General features: G+C 41.0%; 1 protein-coding gene across 1 annotated transcript in view; it reads right to left on the reverse strand.

Moving 5' to 3' along the window:
* FAM135B (family with sequence similarity 135 member B) overlaps nucleotides 1-22,959 on the reverse strand; it is a 153,047-nt gene that overhangs the window by 74,883 nt on the left and 55,205 nt on the right. Inside the window, exons 3-5 of the mRNA XM_065669446.1 lie at nucleotides 12,131-12,270; nucleotides 3,515-3,585; nucleotides 2,714-2,887 (exon numbers count right to left, since the gene is read on the reverse strand). Of these exons, the coding sequence (XP_065525518.1) occupies nucleotides 2,714-2,887; nucleotides 3,515-3,585; nucleotides 12,131-12,270 (385 nt within the window). The remainder of the gene's footprint in view (nucleotides 1-2,713; nucleotides 2,888-3,514; nucleotides 3,586-12,130; nucleotides 12,271-22,959) is intronic.

Here is a 22,959-nt window from a genome sequence, read left to right on the forward strand (position 1 = left end):
TAGTCTCAAGCCTGAACACTACTACCTTTTTCTCTTTTGACAGACCTTCTGGGATCAACTGTCACCCTGGGTAAAACGAGGTTGCCAGAGTCAAGCCCTTTAGTTCCCAGAGAACTCTCATTTCTGTGATGTTAGGAGAGACATCCCCCAGCTCCTGCTCTAGGTTCTCCTCTATTCCTCCCACATTCCAAAAGTCCGAAGATACCAATATGATCCACCAATACCCCCAAGTCTGTCTCCTCAGAGCTGCTCTCAATCCCTTCAACCTCCAGCCTGTATTGATACCGGGGGTTGCCCTGTCCCAGGTGCAGAATCCTGCGAAGAATCCCAGAAGCATGAATTTCACTCATTCTCAGTTTGGTCAGAGGTGAAGGCTTCAAAGTCTCAAACCTAATGTAATATTTATTATGCAAGAATTATTAACCAGGACAAGCATCAATATCAAAATGCTCTCTTGACAAAATACAGGAGCCAATGGAAACACCCTGGCAAAGTTTGCCCAGGAAGAGCTATTTATAGGTGTACATTACCCTGCAGGTAAAGGCTTGACTTGGTTTTGATGTTTTCCCTATTATTTGCACTGTTTAAACACAGGCAACAGGGAAGAACTTTGAGGAAGAGTATTGGATATGCCCACAAAGCTAACAAGATATGAAAAGCTGAGTCCACAGGGCATATGTGAGCAAAAAGCTCTGCTTCAGGCAAAGTTGTTTTCCAGGATAACTTCAGGACAGCAGTGAATTTCAATTGTACATAATGTGCGATCCTTATTTTCAGGGTAGGTCTAGAACTATTCCTGTTTTACATTTAAGTGTATACGTATGTGTGGAAATAATATGTATATACATGTAAAGTATGTACTATGACGGCACAGTTCAACGTAGCAAACTAAACACAGTGAAATACTGCATGGATATTTTTCCCAGACAATGTAACTATCTGGTGTTTATGACTTCCATAATGTGACAATAAAGTCTTTACAGTCTTTTGGGTTCTATTGTGCTACAGAAATAAAGATCTGATTGTACGATTAAACCCTTTTGTCTGTAATCCTAGTAAACTCCAAGCAGGAAGGCTTTGAATTGTGAGAAAACCAGATTTTAGTTGGCTGGTTTTGTTTCAGAATGCTTGGAACTGGCATTTCTTCGGCACTAATGTCTTCACCCTGATTTATATTTAGAGAATGCTCAATATAAAAAGAAGCAGCTAAATCGTCAGTATCACGCTTTAAAATGATTTTACTGCCTTAAGCGATTGAGACTTTATATTGCGTTGTCAAAAATCTTCATTCCACTGCATTAAGTAAAAATATTGTATGGTTCATAAATGTCCACAATATTGTATTTTAAAAGCTATAATAATCTGACTATGGAACAGTTGCTCGTCAGTTAGACAAAAATATTAGGCGATTTATGCCTAATAACAGTAACAAGTCCATTCATTAGAGGATAACAAAGCACTGAAAACAGTCATTAAGCATTATAACTTGTTCTTTCATCCTTTTATATAGTAGAACAATGGGCAAATTAGCTGAAGAAAATTATCTGGTTAGAAGGAGTCTGTTACAATCTAATTCACTATTTTAAAAGTCAACACATAGCAGAGAGAGATAGAGCAGTTACACCTGTACCTCAGCTACTGAAGAAAAAGGTATGTCAGTCTGATCCATAAATATGAGTCACATCACTGTCACAATTCAACTTCTTACAGTCTCAATTCATTCTATGGCATTGAGTACAAGCAATGCCTTTACACAAATGGAGAACTGAAGCAAAGATGCATTAAGTTAAGACACAAAACCTGAGGTAAAAAGGGTCTATAGGTTCATTTTTAATTTCTGACCCAGTGTTCTCTGCACAATATTTGACAAACTTGAGTCTCCTGGTCATTTGGTAAACAGCAAGGCCTTGATGGAGTAAGGGAAGCTGAATAATGCTGAGCACTGCTTTTTGTTTCAGGACAAAAGGAGTTCCCTCCCTCTCAGCACTCTTTATCTCATACAATGACAAGATTGACCACAAAGTAAATTGCCAGAAAGACCTTTACTTCCCATCGCCTGCTCTAAATATTAGAGGATATTGACCTCCAGACCTGTTTTGTTTGAAGGAATTCTGAATTAGTTTCTTGTCATTATGAATCAGATAACATAAATCACACCTAGACCCCATGACAGCTAGAATTATACTGCTACACGGTTAATCAGATGATGCTGCAAAGCAGAAACCAACAGAGCCTTATCCAGTCCTGACAAATGCATGCCTCCTTCTAGCCATGTTATGAATTATGCTAATGCACCGAGGCCACAGATGAGATTAGACTCCAACTGTCCTAAATGCTTTTACAAAACCAACAGCGGGGAAAAAAATATATAAATGCTCTTAGTAGGTTTTAGACTAAAGAGGAAAAACTGCCAAGAAGAAGAAATTTCCACTTTCCTCATGTTATGGATGAGAAACAGAGTTCAAGACTAACTAAAATCTCTGAACCTCTTCCCAAAGGTTTTGTTAGTTTTTAATCAGAACCATAATGTCTTCTCAAGGGAAGTAGTCTGTGTCAGAGGCTGGCCCTAAACACCAAACTCCAGAATTCTAGCCCAGGACCAAAAATCCTTGAAATTAAATTATCCTCTTTCCTCTATCTTCTCCTATACAATAATCCAAAGAACTCATAAGAAGAGTCTCTGCCTTTCAAGAGACATTTCTGCATCCTTTACCTGATCAGAGGCTGGTGTAATGCTACCAGTGATGCATGCACCGTGACGGATATCACTGACAGGTGGAAATAGTCAAACATGACAGGAACATGGTGGTGCAGACCTCTCCGGGGGTGGAAGTGGAGACACAGTGTACGGCTGCTGATCATGGGGATCGCTGGAACATCTCTCAGCCTGGAACACAAAGAGCAAAATCTCATAGCTTGAATGTCTCAGTTCTTTTAAATCTTGGCTGAGAACAAGCTTTCTCTTTTTGTATCTTGAAGATATAGGAAACTTGCTCTTGAAATCTGTTTAGGGCCCTATGGATATGAGTAAAATCACATGGGGGCAGTCTTGTCATGAAACAGAGCTTAGATGATTTCTTTGCACCTCCTCCTGTCCTGTCCTCCTGTACATGTCACTGAAGTCATTTGAAGCCTTTTCTGTGATTCAGCGAAACTGAATAATATCTGGGATCACGCTTTCTGCTGTGTCTCAGGAAGGGATGCTGCTCCCACTTCACCTAAGATTAGGGAATCAAGTGCAGCTGGAAGAAATCAAACTCAATGGGAAGACTTCTTCCTCCTAAACTATAGAGACAGCTTTGGTTCTTAATACAAGAAAAGTGCTTAGTATGTTCTTCAGCCATCTTCAGCCAGAGAATATTCTGTTGTCTCCTGAAATAAACATGCTCATGAACTGCAGCCTCTGCTCACACAGAGGTCATATTCCATTTGACTTTAACAGCAGGAGAGAACAACATAACAGCTTTGAAAATCTCATGCTACATTACCAATTAAGCTTTGAAACAGCACTTACTGTTGCTCACTATCAGTAAAGTGAAGGTCCAACTTGAGCTGAAAATCTGCCTCACTTAATGCATCTTCCACCTACAAAAAGAGAAAGGAAAAGTTACCTTTAAGAGTTGTCTACCACAACACTGAAGGGAAATGTGGATGGGTTTGTCTGAGAAGAGCAAAGGCAGAAATATGCAGCGACAGAAGCACCCCACCACAGTAGCAGAAAGGAGCCAATGTGACAGCAAGTCGAGATAACAGCTGAAGGAGTCAGGGGGAACCAGAGAAGTCAGAGGTGTTATCTGCTCCAGGTGTCCTGTCAGGTCAAAGAAGTCACTCAAGACATGAGTAACCAGCATGCACAGGGTACTCTGTGTGTTGGATCCTCGCTCTTTGCACACTGAGTCAGTGGAGTATTTCTGAAGCTGTGTTCCCTCATTGAACGAGTATTTGTTTGGGTTTCTTTGTCTCCTGAATGAGGAATAAGTTTTCTGGCCAAGAAACAGTCATGAATCTTTCTGGTTACCTTATTGTAACTAATGCAAGATGAAAAATTTACAGCTTAAAAGTATCAGAAATGGCTAAAAAAATTCTGACAATTTCTCATCTCTATCATTAGCCTTTCAACGTTTTTTTCAGCAAACTGAGGTTTCCCTGCCTTCCAGTCACTCCGGCTCATGACAGATTCATGGATGTAGTTTGTCATCGATTCCCATCTAGCCCATTTTCTTTACAAAATTCAATTATTTTTGCTGTTTTTAAAGCATTAATTAACAGAAGTTTAATAATTCACTTTGGTTTAGAATGCTCAACATGTTTGAACAGAGTCGATTCAGCTCACTAAAAACACTGAATGCACCACGTGTGATGATAAGCCAGTTCATTGATATCTTCATCTTACAGGTCCCACCAGCAAGATTACCCTTTTTTTATTGTCAATAAAATACTTTAATTGGATTTTCTGACAGAGTATATGAAGGGAGCTGTCAGTTGCTTCACCTGGAAAGGACTACATAGGATAACACATCCCATTTTGGCACAGTTAAGTCAAACATGATCAATGGAAATAAATAAATTAGAATAGAAAAAGGATTAAGCTGACCAGCACTTCCTTCACTCCTTAGAAATGTCTTTTTTTTTTCCCAGCGAAGTAGGTTTAGTAGAATAAAAAAAAAAAAGTTTTTATTTCTATCAACCTAAATGAAAATGTGAACAAAAAGTTACTCATTTTATTAGAAAATTACTTTGGTTTTTTTTTGTTTGTTTGTTGTTTTTTTAATGAGCACATAAGAATAGTTTATACCAGAGTACAACCAGAGCTGGAAGGAATGCAGCTGGAAAAGTGGAGTTGTTCACTGGGAAGAGGATATTACAAATACAACTTTTTTTACTCATTTTTTGCCACAGAAAGGTGAGGTGAGACATCCGGGTTCTGTCTTCTGACATTTGAAAACAACAAGCAAATGCGCACAGTGAACTGACCCATCCTGAGATATACACTGGAAAAGGACGACTGATTTCTGCTTGTGCTTGCCTCTTTCCAGTAATAACAGATAGAGCCTAGAGAAATATCTTGGTCTAGATGCACTTGAATTTTAGATGGCTTAAATTAGGCAAGAGGAATTCTACTTCTTAATAACAGACTATACCAATAATGCACTGAAGGCAATGTCAAAGGCATCTAGCCTGCTTTAACAGGTACGATTCTTAAAATATGTAGCATAAACCATATTTAGCTAGGTTCTCCAAAGGTGAAACTCCATCTACAGAGTACCATTTTTCTGCTGAAGCAAGAAAATTGACTCCAGGATTGACTGCACCTTGACAAAATTTTCGAAGATGCAAAATTTAAACCCTTCTGGAGTAATATGGTGTCCCTGCCCATGGTGGGGGGGTTGGAACTAGATGATCTTAAGGTCCTTTCCAACCTTAACTATTCTATGATTTTTGTAGCCTGACCACAGGCAAAGATGCGATGAGAAAATTCCAGCTTCTGTTTACTGAAAATGTGCTTTCTCTTTTGCATTTGTCTCAAAACACCTGGAAGTATGTCTTTCAGAATAAAAGACTTTTTCCTTTTTAATGAGCTGTTGTCACTAAAAATCACAGTTGCTGGCAATTGCAAAGGAAATAATCATTATTGAAGCTGCGGTCTGAATTTAAATTAGGAATTCAGCTCAAGTAGAGTGTTTCAGACAAAGCAAACCTCATCCTCCAACAGAGGGGATGAAATCTTGGGTCTGTGCCTAATACTGCTGAACACCTGCAACTGTCACTGAAATCTGAGTCTGTGTTTAAAACAAGGCTTATAGCAAGTGGCACTAGCTCAAAACACCTTGAGGCAATGAGCAGATGTCTGAGACACTTAGAGATACTCAGCACTGCATGGGGTCTTGTGTTAAGGTGCAAGTATAGGATTTTTTTTAATCCCATAACTGTATCATAACCAGACTCCTTAGAATAGTGCAAAAACCTACATAAAATCAAATCGCAATTCTCACTACAAAGATTACGTTTTCCTTTGTATATTGGAGGTAATATTAAATTAAGTGAAAAGTGAACAGTTCAAAAATCACTGGACTCTTAATGAGAAATTATAATTTAAAGGATTATGTGCAGATTGAGGCAAAACAGAATACTGTGGTTTAGACCTAGTTGGTAACTCAGCACCATGCAGCCGTTCACTCACCCCTCTTCTTCCCTTCCTCCAGGTAGGATAGGGAGGAGAATCAAAAGTACGTAAACCTCACAGGTTGAGATAAGAACAATTTAATAACTAAAATTAAGTAAAATATAGGTATAATAGAAAGAATATGAATAATAATAATAGGAAACAACAAGAGAAGAAATAAAAGTTCAGAAACCCCAAGTGATGCACAATACTATTGCTCACCACCTGCCAACCTATACCCAGCCCAGCCTGAGCAGTGACTAATCGCTTTCAGGTGACTCCCTCCAGTTTCTATATGAGCATGATGTGCTGTGGTTTGGAATACCCCTTTGGCTAGTTTGTGTTAGGTGTCCCATCTCTGCTTCCTCCCGGCTCCCCGTGCTCCTCCTGACTGGCAGACCAAGAGACTGAAAAGCCCTTGATCGGGGTAAGTGCTACTGAGCAATAACTAAACCATTGCGTGTTATCAGCATTGTTTTCAGACTGAAGCCAAAACACAGCACCACACCAGCTACCAGTGAGAAAAATAACTGCTAAAGCTGAAACCAGAACACAGAATTAGGTACAATAATTATAAGACAACAGTTACCATACAGCTTTGATACCTGCTGATAAAATAGCCTTTCCATAGCTCACACAGAGGAGGCACTCAAATTTTATGATTTCTGAAACTCCTATATGAAATAATATTGTCCTTAAGTAACATTTGTTTATTTTAGTGCTAGTCGGACTATAACGGTATTTTCCACAGTTATAATTTACAGACTGTGTAATTGCCCAGAATTCTGACAGAGCATCAGATTTACCTATTTATTTATTTTTCTCCTGAAGAAAAGTTTTAAATTTTAACACCAGCCATCTTAAGAAATTAGCTTGAAAATTTTCTCTGGAATATAATCAATGTTTGGTTAAGCCAAGCAGTGTCCTCCTAGATATTCTGTGACAGGTTCTTCCTAATTTCCTACGAAGTTCTTGGACCTCTCAGCTGTATTAATGATTAAAATCACAACTTAAGAAAAAGAAAATAAAGATCTGTGTTTGTGGAAATATATTCATACCGAACAAGGAATATCATCCTGTTCTGTAATATTCCATACGCCCAAATAACTATAAGGGAAATTTAGAACATCTGCCCTCTGGGAAATACCGCATTTCACATGCTGATCTTGTCTCCAATCAAAAATAGACTAAGTGAAGACAGTTATGAACAGAAATTTTGAAAGCTTTCTTTCTAAATAATACATGAATTTAATTATTTTCCCCCTCTAAAATCAAATTATGAAATTAATTTTGTTGTTTCTCATTTGATTCATTCCTCATTGTTTGCATCTCTACCTTTTTCATCTAGTATCATCTTGTGGAAAATAAGTCTTCAGATTCAGTGTTGTGTTCTCCATTGTTGGGGTGTGCCTCCATTTTCCCTAGTGCTCCCACCTTGGGCCTCATGGCTCATGCAGAAAGACTCCATACGCATCTGTGAGCACTCACAGTTTTCCAGAAGGTGCTGCCAGGAGTTCTAGATGTTTTCTAAGGAGCCTCTTTCTTTTCTAAACTGCCTCTCTTGTCAAAAGACTGCACTGAGAGGGAAACTCATTCCATTAAACACAGTTTGGAATCTGTACAGTAGAAAATATTAGTATAGGGAAAGTGAAAGTATTTTATACAATAAAAAGTACATAGAAAGTACTTCAATTTCTGTTGAACTGGCCTGAAATCGATCAATTGCATCATTTCAGTTCTGAATTCTACTTTTTCAGGATTACCTTTATATTTTTTGTTTAGCTTTTAAGAACTGTGATTATACTGAAGTTTCCAGCATTCTTGTGATATATGTCCATAATATTTAACTGTTTAGCCAGAATATCAGGCAGAATGATCTGGATGTCCAATCCCACTTAGATTTCTCTGGAAAGTACAAAATCTAATATACTGTGATATCCCAACTTGCCTCACTCTGTCCTCTCCGTGCTACTAAATTGTCCCTGAATGGAGCCAGCAAGCAAGGAGACAGACAAGTTGCCTGGTTTATTGCTTGATGAAAGTGGCAGACCTCCTTCTCTAATAAGAATGAAAGCAAAAGCTTATGAAAATATATGAGACTTCTTTGTAACAGTAAAGGTTGTCTCTGCAATATTATTCCCTATGAATTCAAAATAATGCTGTATTTTTGGGTAGTATAGGAAAAGGCATCTAATAAATCAGAAAGTTTTAAAACACCATTTTTATTCTGAAAGGTGTGCTCAGTGCCAGAGCTAGGAAGATAATAGAGTTTTTTTCCATTTAATGCCAGACAAAAAGAGATGTATTTCCATATTTAAGGTTATTGAGGGTTATGCAAGAGGAGGGGAAAAGAAAACAGAGAAAAAAAAACCCTGAAACAACCAGTAACAAATACTCTAATGTGGGCATTCACATTGAGGTTTTTTGTTCGGTGTTTTTCTGTGTACTGAGCCTATGTCAGCAACGTGTCTCAGCAGCAAAACTACCACAGCACCATAAGCATACTGCTTCCTTGTTATAATAATTGATAATTCCAGCTCTGACAGCAAAAAATACATAGAATCATAGAATCAAGCATATGAAGCATATGAAGTCAATATTTCCATTACTCAGTGTGACTTCCTTATTTGTCATATCTTCCATTTGCTGAAAAAACAGCAAACAGATCCTTCATCCTCAACCAAATAAAACCCCAAAACATCACCATAGTGCACAGCTGGCACAAAAGGGACATAGATCTGTTGTGTATCAAATAAATTAAAAAGTTATGAGCAGAGATATTATTTAAAACACTAAAAAGCTGCATTCTGCCAATGCCACATTACAAGGATTGCATAGATTAGATGTCAGAGATGCAAAACCATCTCTGAACAATAGTGTGGATGTAAAAGGTTTCTTCTGACCATGGTGCCTGATGGAGTGGCACACTGAAGTCTCTCCTATATTTATGTAACATCTCTTAAAGTTGTGGAGAACATCAAAGCAGACAAAAAAGGCCTGGGAGCATCAAGCATAGGTGAATTGTAGTCTGCTCAACGTGCAAGTAGTTTTACAGACTTTTAGTTTTTGTGTTTGATTTTTTAGTGTCTTCACCACTCATGTAGGACCAACAGACCTGTTTATCCTTTTACTCTACATCCCTGAAAACCCAAAGCAACTTCATCATACAGAGATGATGGAGTTCTGTCTGTATAAAACCATTCTGTAAATACGAAACCAGGGAGCTGTCCTTTTCCAAGGGACCTCCTATAAAAGGACAAATGTGATGTACACAGCACATCAGGAGTCAGAATGAGTTTTGATGAGAAGAATCTTGTGGGATTTTTGTGGGGGGTTTAATATTTTCATCAATGACCTGGATGAGGGAACTGAGTGCACCCTCAGCAAGTTTGCTGATGACACAAAACTGGGAGGAGTGGCTGACACACCAGAGGACTGTGCTGCCATTCAGCGAGACCTGGACAGGCTGGAGAGTTGGGCGGGGAGAAACTTGATGAAATTTAACAAGGGCAAGTGTAGAGTCTTGCATCTGGGGAAGAACAACCCCATGTACCAGTACAGGTTGGGGGTTGACCTGCTGGAAAGTAGTGAAGGGGAAAGGGACCTGGGGGTCCTGGTGGATAGGAGGATGACCATGAGCCAGCAATGTGCTCTTGTGGCCAAGAAGGCAAATGGCATCTTAGGGTGCATTAGAAAGGGTGTGGTTAGTAGGTCAAGAGAGGTTCTCCTCCCCCTCTACTCAGCCTTGGTGAGGCCGCATCTGGAATATTGAGTCCAGTTCTGGGCCCCTCTGTTCAAGAAGGACAGGGAATTGCTTGAAGGAGTCCAGCGCAGAGCCACAAAGATGATTAAGGGAGTGGAACATCTCCCTTATGAGGAGAGGCTGAGGGAGCTGGGTCTCTTTAGCTTGCAAAAGAGGAGACTGAGGGGTGACCTCATCAATGTTTACAAATATGTGAAGGGTAGGTGTCAGGATGATGGAGCTAGGCTTTTTTCAGTGATATCCAGTGATAGGACAAGGGGCAATGGGTGTAAACTGGAACATAGGAAGTTCCACGTTAACATCAGGAAGAACTTCTTTACTGTAAGAGTGACAGAGCACTGGAACAGGTTGCCCAGGGGGGTTGTGGAGTCTCCTACACCGGAGATATTCAAGGCCCGCCTGGACAAGTTCCTGTGTGATGTACTGTAGGTTACCTTGCTCTTGTGGGGGGGTTGGACTAGATGATCTTTTGAGGTCCCTTCCAACCCTTGGGATTCTGTGATTCTCATTTTGTGAGGTGCAAAACTTTCCTGAATATTAATTCAAAAGTCGTCAGAAATCATCCCTGCTCAACCAACACAGCAGAAACTGCTGTAATTTGAGGGGAGGGATATTTAATCAGAGATGTTCCACTGAGAAAGGACAAAACTAATATTCAGTTAATCATGTTGGAACAGTTTCCTAACAAATAATGAGAGACTTGCATTTAGTAATTTTTCATTTAAACACTAAGCACAAAGAAAATTATTCTAGAGAGGAATAAATTGATGACAAACAAACAAAACCAAAAAAACCCAAACAAAAACTCAAACCAAAATACCAAGAAAAAAGTGGGTGGAAAAGGTAAGCCTGTGAAAGAAGCCTGATATAAGTTCTCTAGCTGTTTCAATTTAGATCTATATATAACCTAATTATGTACATATATATATATATATATGGGTTGAAAGAGGACAAAACATCTCTTCATGCTCAAATAAAAAGTTACAAAAGGAAGGACAAGTGAGCATCTCTGGCCCCGAGGTCCACACACAACTTATGATTCACACTGGCTGCATAACTTATAGGACCTATTTTTGATGGATTGCTGATTTTACAAATCCAACTCATGTCATGCATCTCTCACTATCACCAAGTACCAACGACATCTATTTTGTACCAGTCCTTGTACTGGCAAATCACAGCAATGACAGCTTGGACCAGGCCTGAGTGTCATTATACTATGACACTTTTTCCCCTTTCTGTCTAAGAGTAGAGTAAAACAGTACTCTCCATACTCTAAGATTACTCCTCTCTTGTAGCTCCTGGGAACAGAAGTTATCACTGGAAGATGTTAGTTTCACATTAGTAAGAGGAAGCCAATGATACCCAACAAGATGGGTGGTTCAAATCATGCACCCATCCTTGTGTGTGTGCTCATGTTGGCTGCAGGAGTAGATGCCCAATGAGGAGAAGTATCTCTGTATGAACCCATTCTAGCTGAGACGGGATGGAAACCAAAGGGGTTCTACATGGACTGTAGGGAAGGCAAGCTCCAATAACTCTGTCCTGCACTTCTGCAATCAGGAGCACTAAGGAGAAGGATGAGACCTCTGGTGGAAAGGGACTCTGGAGCCTGGCCACAGTATTGTCATTGCTGTAACAAAAAACAGTCACAAGAAGAGAGGAGGAGAAGATAGCAGTAATGGAAGGAATCTTAGGAAGATGCAGAAGCTTCCTGGTTTTCTCAGGTGAGGTTGATGAGTGATCTAGTGTACACAAAAGACAAACTATGGTTGATACACTTGAGTTTCTGGCACACTGATTTACCAGTGTATGTCAACATCTTTTTCCACTGGAAAGCTCAGATGTAGACAACACTTCATAACATACACATTGCAGAGGGTCTGTCTGACCTAATGAAGATGTTTATAGCATTAGCATTTACAAACAAGCAAATCACCCCAGACACCCTTGTCAACATAGGCAGCAATAGGTACCAGACAGTCGAACTTCTAATGCAGATGCTGGTATTTGGTCAGATAAATCATTCCTTTACCTCCACCAGCCATATTGATGAGACCTGTGTCAGCACAGGGACCCCATAACAGCTTATCAAATGGAAGCTGTCATATCTCAAATGAAGATATGTGTGCAATGGACACCTAAAGTTACATAAAAGGAATCCCAGCCCTCCTGGGTTTTATGTGCATCCCAAAACAACTCACCCTCTCGCCATCCAGAAGCAAGTGCACTCGGAAGTTCATCGATTCATTAAGAACAATCTCTTCATTTCTGTACAAAATCTGAAATATTCTGCTGTAAACGGTGTTTTCATGGACACAGGCTGAGCAAAGGCTGGAATCACCTGCACAAAACACAGACAGACTCCTGGTGGGATCTTTGCAGGGAGTTTATTTTTATTCCTGTGTTTTCACTTCAGGATTATCTAGGCCAGTTGTGTTAGCACTTGTAATTAAACACTTGCATTCTCAATAATTAATAGTATTGGAACAGATTGTAATTGTGGGTTGCAGGTTCCCAAACTTGGTACTTAAATAAAATACATGTGAAACTGTAGGCAGGCTGGATTTCACAATGAGAATAGCTGACCCTCTGACAGCACTTACCCTATTAACTTCATTACTAATGAAAGCTAAAGCATTAAATGTTTTCTACCGATGAGGACTGTGGGTGTTCATTTGTGAAATTTCATCTTTTATCTGTCATGAAGGCAGTTTTCTTTACATCTCTGGTGCTATGTTACTATGTAGGAAGGAGGACAATAGTCAATAGCAGTTATTGAATGTAGAGCCTGGAAGTGCAGAGACATCTTCAGTTAAAATGGAAAAAGGAAACAGGAAAAGGAAAAAGTAGCCATTTTTTCAAGACACCAAAATTCCTGTGTAATCCTCCAGGCCCTTGACCTATGTGATAGCTGGCAGTTTGGTCCATACAATTGGGATAAATTTGAGGAACTCAAGAACCAAACTCCTAAGCTTCTCTACACTGAATTCAAACAGCCAATAGCTTCATCTGTATGACGCATCATGCATCATCACATCAGAAATGAACTTCATATGAGCTCAGGTGGGATTTGCCCTTCCTAACTTTTAGGTGCCTCTAATGTATGTATTATATTTTGGTTACATTGGAGCTTATATAACTTGAGACACCATTCATCTGACAAAATGCTTTAGGTTGAGGCAAATTTTTGCTTGAAGTCCACTGCTTAAGTAATTCTCCTTTGGGAGACAGGAAAAGAGTGTGACTTGCTTAGCTGTACAAACCCAAACTGGAGGCAACAGCATTTACTACAGTGAATTACTTCCAGAGGAGCCTGGAAGGAATTTCACGACATTAGTCAAGATGTCTACGTGACTATTTAATGAACTACTGGGCACCAGAGTTAGGTGCTTTCAAGTTGTGTCTTTGCTGTTAACCAGAATCCCCTGCTAATTCTGCTTCCATAGGCCCTGAGTAACAACTTCTGGCAAAATATACTCAGCTAGTTTTGTTCTTTTCCAGCATTCAATGCGGTAGGAACCTGAAATATGGCCCTTTAGCAAATGGTATTCTGGAACATTCCTGACAAGGAGTGCTAAAAAAATGGTACCAGTATTGGTCCTTCAAAAGGAGACAGGTCTGTGATCACCATCAAGAAGCCAGAAGGCACTTTTACAAAGAACAGTTTTCAGAAGGTTCTTCTGAGAATTGGAGCCTTTGAAGAATTGTTTTGAGTGCATGAGCTGTGGTAAGCTAAATGTCCAGGTCAGAAAGTCTTAGGGACTGACAGTTTCTCAAAGAATTTCAAATCAAGACAGGTCTATTCTGCTGCCACAAGGCTACTGCTTTGCTTTTCCGATTTTCAGAAATCATAGACCCATAGAATCAACTAGGTTGGAAAAGACCTTAAATATCACCAAGTCCAACTGTTCCCACAGCACTGCTGAGTTCTCCACTAAACCATGTCACTGAGGGCCTCATCTACATGGTTTGTGAACACTTCCAGGGACAGTGATTCCATCACTGCCCTGGGCAGCCTGTTCCAATGCCTGAGCACTCTCTCAGTGAAGAGATCTTTCCTAATATCCAATTTAAACCTCCCTTGGCACAGCTTGGGGCTATTTCCTCTTGTCCTACCACTCAGAAGTCAGTGAGTCAAGACTGACAGAGGACTAAAGATTTCCCAAGGTAAAGTTTGGTTAGAGAAAAGAAATTACATATATAAGAGAACAGTAAGGACTTAAAAAAAGAGAACTGAAGGCCCTTGTAGACAAGTGAATGGATTTTGTCATTACAATGATTAGTTTTTGTGGCGCCAGTTTGCTGGAACAGGAATGCTACAGACAAAGAGAAGTATCTTCTCAAAAAAAAAAGAAAAAATCATATGGGGCAGGAGGAAAGGTTGATTAAATACCAATAAACCCACTAAGACCTGAGCTAATTAATTAGCAGGACCATAGTACTGTCATTCAGATTACACTCAAGTCATTTTGTTATTACTGACTTTTACCAAGGACACCCAGGAACAGCCTAGAGCGTTTCACCCTGCTTTTGTCTTCCCATCACAAACCTTGCACAATAGTTATGCATAAGTCCAGGCAGCCTAGATGAATACACACTTATTTCCTTGTGCTACAACAGCTAGGCTCAAATGTTTCAGCCTGATTAGCTCTTCAAAAGCATGCAGTTGTATTTATTTTAATTTAAACCTCATCATATTAGAGACACTGCAAAAATCATATTAGAAGCATAACATATTCTTATGGCTAGCTGGCAGACAAAGGAAGCTTTGTGTTATTTGATTTAGATATTGATATACTGGTATTCTTCTAGGACGGAAAGTTTAATGTCATTTTCTTTTCAAACACACTCCTGCACAGACCACTCACGGTGGGTAACTGCCTTAGGAGTTGGATTTGCGAGGTGACATAGAGCCCTCTTTCTTGTGTGGAAAGTCAAAGTCAAAGACATGCTACAATTATCAGGGTTGTCTCAAAACAGTGCGAGTGAATATGACACTACAGGGCAAAAAATTGCTGTTTTAAGCAGAGATCTAGCTTTGCAGAAATCTTGCAGAGATCTACAGCATCTCCTTAAACACATCCCATTCCTGCTTATTTCAGTGAGCACAGCCTGCTTTTTTCTCTCTTAAATATGACATAAGACTGGGACAGGAGTTAGCTCACAGGCAGCATGAAGATGTCCTAGTAATGCTAATAGCAGTGCAGGAATCCTGCTTCTCAAAGCAAAGGGCAAGGATAGCAATTCCATAGCTATTTCCCTTCAGGAAGTAGTATTCACTGATGTCTTATGTGCTTTAAGACACGGACAGGGACCAGGCTGTTTGAGTATACTCAAGTTTCTTGCACTAACAAGAAGTGATACCTCCACCAAGCATACTCTTCCTCAGTCTACTCCATGAAAACATCATTTTCCCAGTAACTTTTACAAACTTCCCCTTGTTGCTGCCTTTTTACCCTCATGTCTCACTAAACCCTCAGACTTGTCTGCTGAGGGACAGTGGCAATAAAGTGATTTGCCATGGCTGACATTGTTCAGAGGGGGTTGCTGGCAGGAAACATAGCAGATGTACCCCCATGTTCACTCTAGCACCTCTGTCCTCTTGCACAAAGCACAGGATGGTGCGAGAGAGAAGCCTGAAGCTATAGGCTTTCCCAGATCTCTGTCAGCATAACCTCAGTAATAGAAACGGCACTGAGCTGTGCACTGCTCAGCAATCGCAGTTCAAGGAAGAGAGACATAATTTGTAGAAACCACTGGGAGCCCTCACTCACTGGTGAGGGCTGGAGTTAAGACTCTATTGACCTGCATGTAGCACTTTATTCTACACTTTCAAAGGTTTGTACTTTAGTGAACCCATCAAGGAAAGTCTAATTCTGTGGTAATGAGCTTTTGCTCACTCTATTTCTTTCTTAAGAGATTTACTTGTGACACTTGCAGCGTTCCTTAAGCTAGAAGGAATCTTATTTTCCTGTCTCCTCTTCCTAAGTGGCTATTCCTAAGGCCATTTACTCCTTACCTTTTTTTGGTTGAATAGGTCTTGAAATTATCTGAAAAGTGAAAGAGCTTTCAGGGCTGTCAGAACCATCGCAAGCATGAACAGGACAGTCCTGCCTCATAGCCATTCATTTAAGAGAATGAGAAAAGCCTGTTGATGAGTCTCTCTATTCTTTCCACAAGAGATATACTGCCATCCCAGGACCACCCCTATTGATCCTTTCACAGACTGTTGGGTAATGGCATTTTACAAAAAGGAAGGGAAAAAAAGCTCTTTGCAGTTTTGTCCACTTTCATACAAAGAATATAGGCTACCTGTACAGATCAGTCAGTATATCATGTCCTGCTCCCCCACTATCTCTATGACCAATACACCAAGCTCACGCAGATGCACTCTAAGCTACCTTATTTTCCAACCTGGAGGTTTTTATAGATGGAGATTTCTAAATGTTATTTCCACACATCATACAGAAATTATTCATCCCTTTTAAAAAAATCAGAAAGAGGGTGTACAATGACAGTTGGGGTAAGAAAACAGAAAGTAGCAGCCAATGGGTAAGAAAATCTTGTTTAACATTTTCAAGAAAAAGCTCTGGGACCTGAAGAACACCACCAGAAACTATACGTCCTACAGAGACGTGACATCTGGTCAAACTCACTTAGCCATAGCTTTGCTGTTGGTAGTAGGTATAATTAGATATAGTTGGTAACGGAATCAACTTTAGTTGACAAATGAGCTACTCTATTGTGCTTTGAATGGGTGTGATATGCCATAATTGCTTGCTCTCCTACTTAAAGGACCCATTGGTACATCAACTGAAACTATTGCTTGGCCAGGCTCATGGCATTCTTCAGCTATTGCAAAGCTTTGACAAGCACCTAAGTTGTCCCGATTTACATTCATTTGAAAATGAGTGAATTTGTGTTATTCCTCCCAGCAGCACAATCGCACCACTTCTGTTCATGTGAGGAGAGGAAGACATTTGTAGGGAAAAGTAAAATAAGATGTTGATAATATTCTGAAGGTCAGAATTGCTTTGACAGGCACCTAAGTTCTCCCAATTTTCATTCATTTGAAAATGAATGAATTTGTGTTATTCCTCCCAGCAGCACACTCACATGACCTGTTCATGTGAGGAGAGGAAGACATCTGTGGGGAAAAGTAAAATAAGATGTTGATAATATTCTGCAGGTCAGAATTGTTTCATCAACCTTTCTAAGATCCTAATACACACATCTGATAGATTAGTACTCCTTCTCCCAAACTCCACTGGCCAGTTATCCCAATTGTCCTCTCTACATGTTCCACTTTCTTAATTTTTCGACTCTGAACTCTTATAGCATCCTTCCTCTGCTTTTACTGTGCCTAAATTATCTCCGTTCTTTCCCTTACATTTCATTTACTTGAACCATCCCTCACTAACTTTTCTTTTCTTAACCTCTATGAAAACTTTCTGAGAAGTTTCATAGCTGTTTTATGTTAACATTTCTACAGAGCAAACAAACAGCAAACTCCTCCTGGCGGAATCAACTGACAATGATACACACATATCTCAGCCTCTGATTCCTGTCAAGGAGAGACCTTGACATAACAACATCTTGGTGTAGCTGAGACTTGATGATGATTTCCCCAAAGTCACCTAAGTCATGTGAACCTTTGCTGTTTGCAAAGCAATAAGATTGGCTGTTTTTTATGGCCTCTGCAATCTGTTTGACACACAAGTGATTAGCATGATCCCATCTCAACAGCTAAATTCTTTCCATGACCGCATTTTAGATTGTGCTTCCTCCTGACATCTATAGCTGCCAAAGTAAACTGGAATAAATGTTCACTAACAAACCTTTCCAAGGATGGTGGACATCCCATTCTGAGACCCAGATTTTCCCAAGAATATTGGTATAATCTGACCTTTGAGAAATGCTGGAGGTTTGTTTTTAATTTTTTTTTTAAGGCTTTAAAAAGCATAAATGCCTAATCACACAGCCTCAGAACTCTAGCATGAGGTAATGTTCCTATGACAGGAGGGTGCCTTCAGAGCTATGAGTGAAAGGCAGAGGGTGCTTTCAAAGCAGCAATATGGTTTAGAGAGTTTCTGAAGAAAAAACAACAGTTAGAAAGGATGAGATGCTCAGATGTAGCACTACAGAAGCCACGCACAGCGAGCATGAACACTATTACTTTACTTTGCATTGCTTTCTAACTTTTCTTCCAACAGATACCAGAAGCATGAAGTAGTCTGGGAATTAGGTGTTTAGTCTGTTTCAAAACTGAGTACCTTGTAAGAATAACTTTAAATAATGTTATTTTCCTTACACAACAAGAGGCCTAAATGAAACATGAAAAACTGTGTTCTCCAGCTGTTTAAAACCAGCAAGTTTTCTATTCAAATATTCTCTCAAACTTGTAGGACTTGACTAAAACTTTACTGGTAATTACAGTAGAAAACTTCACACCTATACCTCTTTGTTACCTCTGCTTTTAGTATATTTCAAATTCTGGGACTGACAGATAGGATTTACCCTACCTCTGTCCTCCATTCAATAGCCGAGGGTAGTAAGATTAATAATTACTACTTTTTCATATAAGAAAGGAAGAAGTATGACAACTCAGTCCTGACACTTTGTCACTGAAGAGATTACATCGTTTTCTATCTTGCATGCAAGGCAGAGAGCAAAGAAAGCAATTTTTTTTTTTGTTATTCTAAATATGAAATTACAACTCCAGGGAATATGCCTTTTTAGAAAGATGACTTCATTTTTACATCCTGCTTTCTCCAGAATTATCTCTCTACGGTTAATTGAGCATTGTCTGAGAGGTCTAAAATGAGTAAGGAGTGATTACACAGTCAGGGAAAAATTCATATGGAAAACAGGTGTAACTTCAGATCTAGTCACTTTAATGCCTTTAAGACTATAGCACTGGAAACAAGATAATTACTCAATTGCTGGCAAGTTCTTGACTCTCTCCTGCTGTCTGAGGAAAGCGGCACTATTATGCCATTGTTCGGATAAATGGAGAAGCAAGTTTCTGTTAAATCTGCTTTAATGAAAGTGATGCTCTTCAATAATGCGGGGAAATCAAGATACTGCAGTTGTAAACAAAGCTTCACTGTAAATATTTCTGTATGAATAACAGTGCACACTTAAACATTTGTGTTTCAGATTAATTCAGAGCCACAAGAAACATATCACAGCCTCTGTATTTGGGTTCCCACACATGAGAATCTCAGACATGAAATAGATACCTTTAAACCTGGTTTGCTGGTGACAGGCGGGATACACCAGTCCCAGAGAAAAAAAAGGGTTTTGGGGCAGGAGTTAGCAGGGCTTATTGACAGGGCTTTAAACTAGTTATGAAGGGGGGAGGGGATTTAACTGGGCCTGTTGGGGACAAGCCCAAGAGGAACATGCTAGGGATTGAAGGATGGCGGGCTAAGGAGGACTATCAATCTCTTGTTTCACTTGTGGGAAAGGATAGCTCTTTAGACCCTGTCCCGCAGGGGAAAAAGGGTACTAGGACTGGCTCCCTGAAATGCCTGTACACCAATGCACGCAGCATGGGGAATAAACAGGAGGAGTTAGAAGTCTGTGTGCGGGCTAAAGGTTATGATCTAGTGGCGATTACAGAGACATGGTGGGACAGTTCACATGACTGGAATGTGGTCATGGATGGCTATGTCCTTTTTAGGAAAGATAGGTCAGCAAAGCGAGGTGGTGGAGTTGCTCTTTACGTGAGAGAGCAACTAGAATGTATTGAGTTCTGTCCGGGGTCGGATGAGGAGCAAGTGGAATGTCTGTGGGTACGAATCAAGGGGCTGACTGGCACGGGTGATACAGTTGTGGGGGTCTATTACAGACCTCCTGATCAGCACGAAGGAGTTGATGAGGCTTTCTACAGGCAACTGGAAGTAGCCTCGCGACTACATGCCTTAGTCGTCGTGGGGGACTTTAATTACCCCGATATTTGCTGGAAGACTCACACAGCCAGTCATTCACAGTCTAGGAGGTTCCTCGAGTGCATTGATGATAATTTCTTAATGCAAATGGTGGACGTACCAACTAGGGGAGCAGCGCTGCTAGATTTAGTACTCGCCAACAAGGAGGGTTTGGTCGAAGTGGTGACGGTCAATGGCAGCCTTGGCTGCAGTGACCATGAGATGGTGGAGTTTAGGATCCTGTGTGGGAGGAATAGAATACCTAGCAAAGCCACAGTTCTGGATTTCCGAAGGGCCAACTTTGGCCTCTTCAGTCAACTGCTAAGGGAAGTCTCATGGGAAAGTGTACTAGGCGGTAAAGGGGCTCAAGATAGTTGGTTAGCATTCAAGGACCGCTTCTTCCAAGCTCAGGATCGGAGCGTCCCAATGAGTAGGAAGTCAAGTAAGGGATATAGGAGACCGGCGTGGTTAAACAAGGAGCTGCTGGGCAAACTCAAGTGGAAAAGGAGAATCTATGGATTATGGAAGGAGGGGCTGGCCGCTTGGGAGGAATATAGGACAGTTGTTAGAGGATGTAGGGAGGCAATTAGGACAGCTAAGGCCTCCTTGGAACTCAATCTTGCTAGTCGGGTTAAAGACAATAGAAAGGGCTTCTTCAAATACATAGCAAATAAAACTAAAACAAGAGGCAATATAGGCCCACTGCTGAACGAAGTGGGTACCCTGGAGACAGAGGATATAAAGAAGGCAGAGGTGCTGAATGCCTTCTTTGCCTCTGTCTTTACTCCTGCAGACTCTCCCCGAGGGCCCCGGATTTCTATAGCCCCAGAAGGAGTCAGAACAAAGGAGGAGTTTGCTTTGGTAGATGAGGATTGGGTTAGGGATCAGCTATGCAAACTGGACATCTGTAAATCGATGGGTCCGGATGGAATGCACCCACGGGTGCTGAGGGAGCTGGCGGAGGTCATTGCTAGGCCACTTTCCACCATCTTTGGTAAGTCGTGGGAAATGGGCGAGGTGCCTGAGGATTGGCGGATGGCAAAGGTCACACCAATCTATAAGAAGGGCAAGAAGGAGGACCCGGGTAATTATAGACCGGTCAGCCTTACCTCCGTCCCTGGAAAGATGATGGAACAACTTATTCTTGACTCCATCACTAGGCATATCAAGGATGAGGGGGTCATTAAGAACAGCCAACATGGTTTTATGAGGGGGAAGTCATGTATGACCAACCTTATAGCCTTCTATGAGGAAGTGACTAGGTGGAGGGATGATGGTAGAGCGGTAGATGTAGTTTTTCTTGATTTCAGTAAGGCATTTGATACTGTCTCCCACAGCATCCTCATAGATAAGTTAAGGAAGTGTGGGCTTGATGATCAAGTAGTGAGGTGGATCGAGAACTGGTTGAAAGGAAGAAGGCAGAGAGTTGTGGTCAATGGCGCAGAATCTAGCTGGAGGTCTGTGACTAGTGGAGTTCCTCAGGGGTTGGTGCTGGGACCGGTGCTGTTTAATATTTTCATCAATGACCTGGATGAGGGAACTGAGTGCACCCTCAGCAAGTTTGCTGATGACACAAAACTGGGAGGAGTGGCTGACACACCAGAGGACTGTGCTGCCATTCAGCGAGACCTGGACAGGCTGGAGAGTTGGGCGGGGAGAAACTTGATGAAATTTAACAAGGGCAAGTGTAGAGTCTTGCATCTGGGGAAGAACAACCCCATGTACCAGTACAGGTTGGGGGTTGACCTGCTGGAAAGTAGTGAAGGGGAAAGGGACCTGGGGGTCCTGGTGGATAGGAGGATGACCATGAGCCAGCAATGTGCTCTTGTGGCCAAGAAGGCAAATGGCATCTTAGGGTGCATTAGAAAGGGAGTGGTTAGTAGGTCAAGAGAGGTTCTCCTCCCCCTCTACTCAGCCTTGGTGAGGCCGCATCTGGAATATTGCGTCCAGTTCTGGGCCCCTCTGTTCAAGAAGGACAGGGAATTGCTTGAAGGAGTCCAGCGCAGAGCCACAAAGATGATTAAGGGAGTGGAACATCTCCCTTATGAGGAGAGGCTGAGGGAGCTGGGTCTCTTTAGCTTGCAAAAGAGGAGACTGAGGGGTGACCTCATCAATGTTTACAAATATGTGAAGGGTAGGTGTCAGGATGATGGAGCTAGGCTTTTTTCAGTGATATCCAGTGATAGGACAAGGGGCAATGGGTGTAAACTGGAACATAGGAAGTTCCACGTTAACATCAGGAAGAACTTCTTTACTGTAAGAGTGACAGAGCACTGGAACAGGTTGCCCAGGGGGGTTGTGGAGTCTCCTACACTGGAGATATTCAAGGCCCGCCTGGACAAGTTCCTGTGTGATGTACTGTAGGTTACCCTGCTCTTGCAGGGGGGTTGGACTAGATGATCTTTTGAGGTCCCTTCCAACCCTTGGGATTCTGTGATTCTGTGATTAAACGTAGATGGGTTCATTATCCCAGGTCACTCGTTCACAGACAGATGAAGGGCATTTCAATGCACTCAGTTGAGAAAGAGCTGTGAGCATTTTAAAACCTCCCTACCCACAAACCTTATGTTACTACCCACTCAAACATGTTGTGTCAGTGGTTCATGTGATCTTTCCTAAGCTGCTTCAGTGGAAAGTCAACTGTTGGTAAATGACAGCAGAAGGCAATTTAAACTGAGCTAGATGTCCTTGCCCTGAAGTGAATTGGAAGCAGTTGCACAGTCTGTTAACAGAGGTGAACAGCGAGGGTGATAATAAACAGGTATAAACAGTATTGCCTTTGAAATCTCAGTCAGGACTAGCCATAGCCCACCTACCTGCAACATGAGTGATATCTACAGCACATATCATCCTGGTTGGTACTGTCAGAAGCATAACCCAAATCTATCTAATGCATGACTACCTCCCTCACCCATCCAGGCGCACACTTTGGGCTGTTATGTCTTGGCCTTTAGCATCTGAAATTCCCACTAGCTCACAAGGAGAGTGGGTCGTTGGTTCACAGATCCTACAAAACAGGTATGAATTTTCTAATTTTAAACTCTTCTTGTCATCTAATTTCTTCTACTATCACCAAAATTCTTAAATACTTGCAGGCC

Source organism: Lathamus discolor, chromosome 2, assembly GCF_037157495.1.
Source record: "Lathamus discolor isolate bLatDis1 chromosome 2, bLatDis1.hap1, whole genome shotgun sequence".
In the NCBI taxonomy this organism is placed as follows: domain Eukaryota; kingdom Metazoa; phylum Chordata; class Aves; order Psittaciformes; family Psittacidae; genus Lathamus; species Lathamus discolor.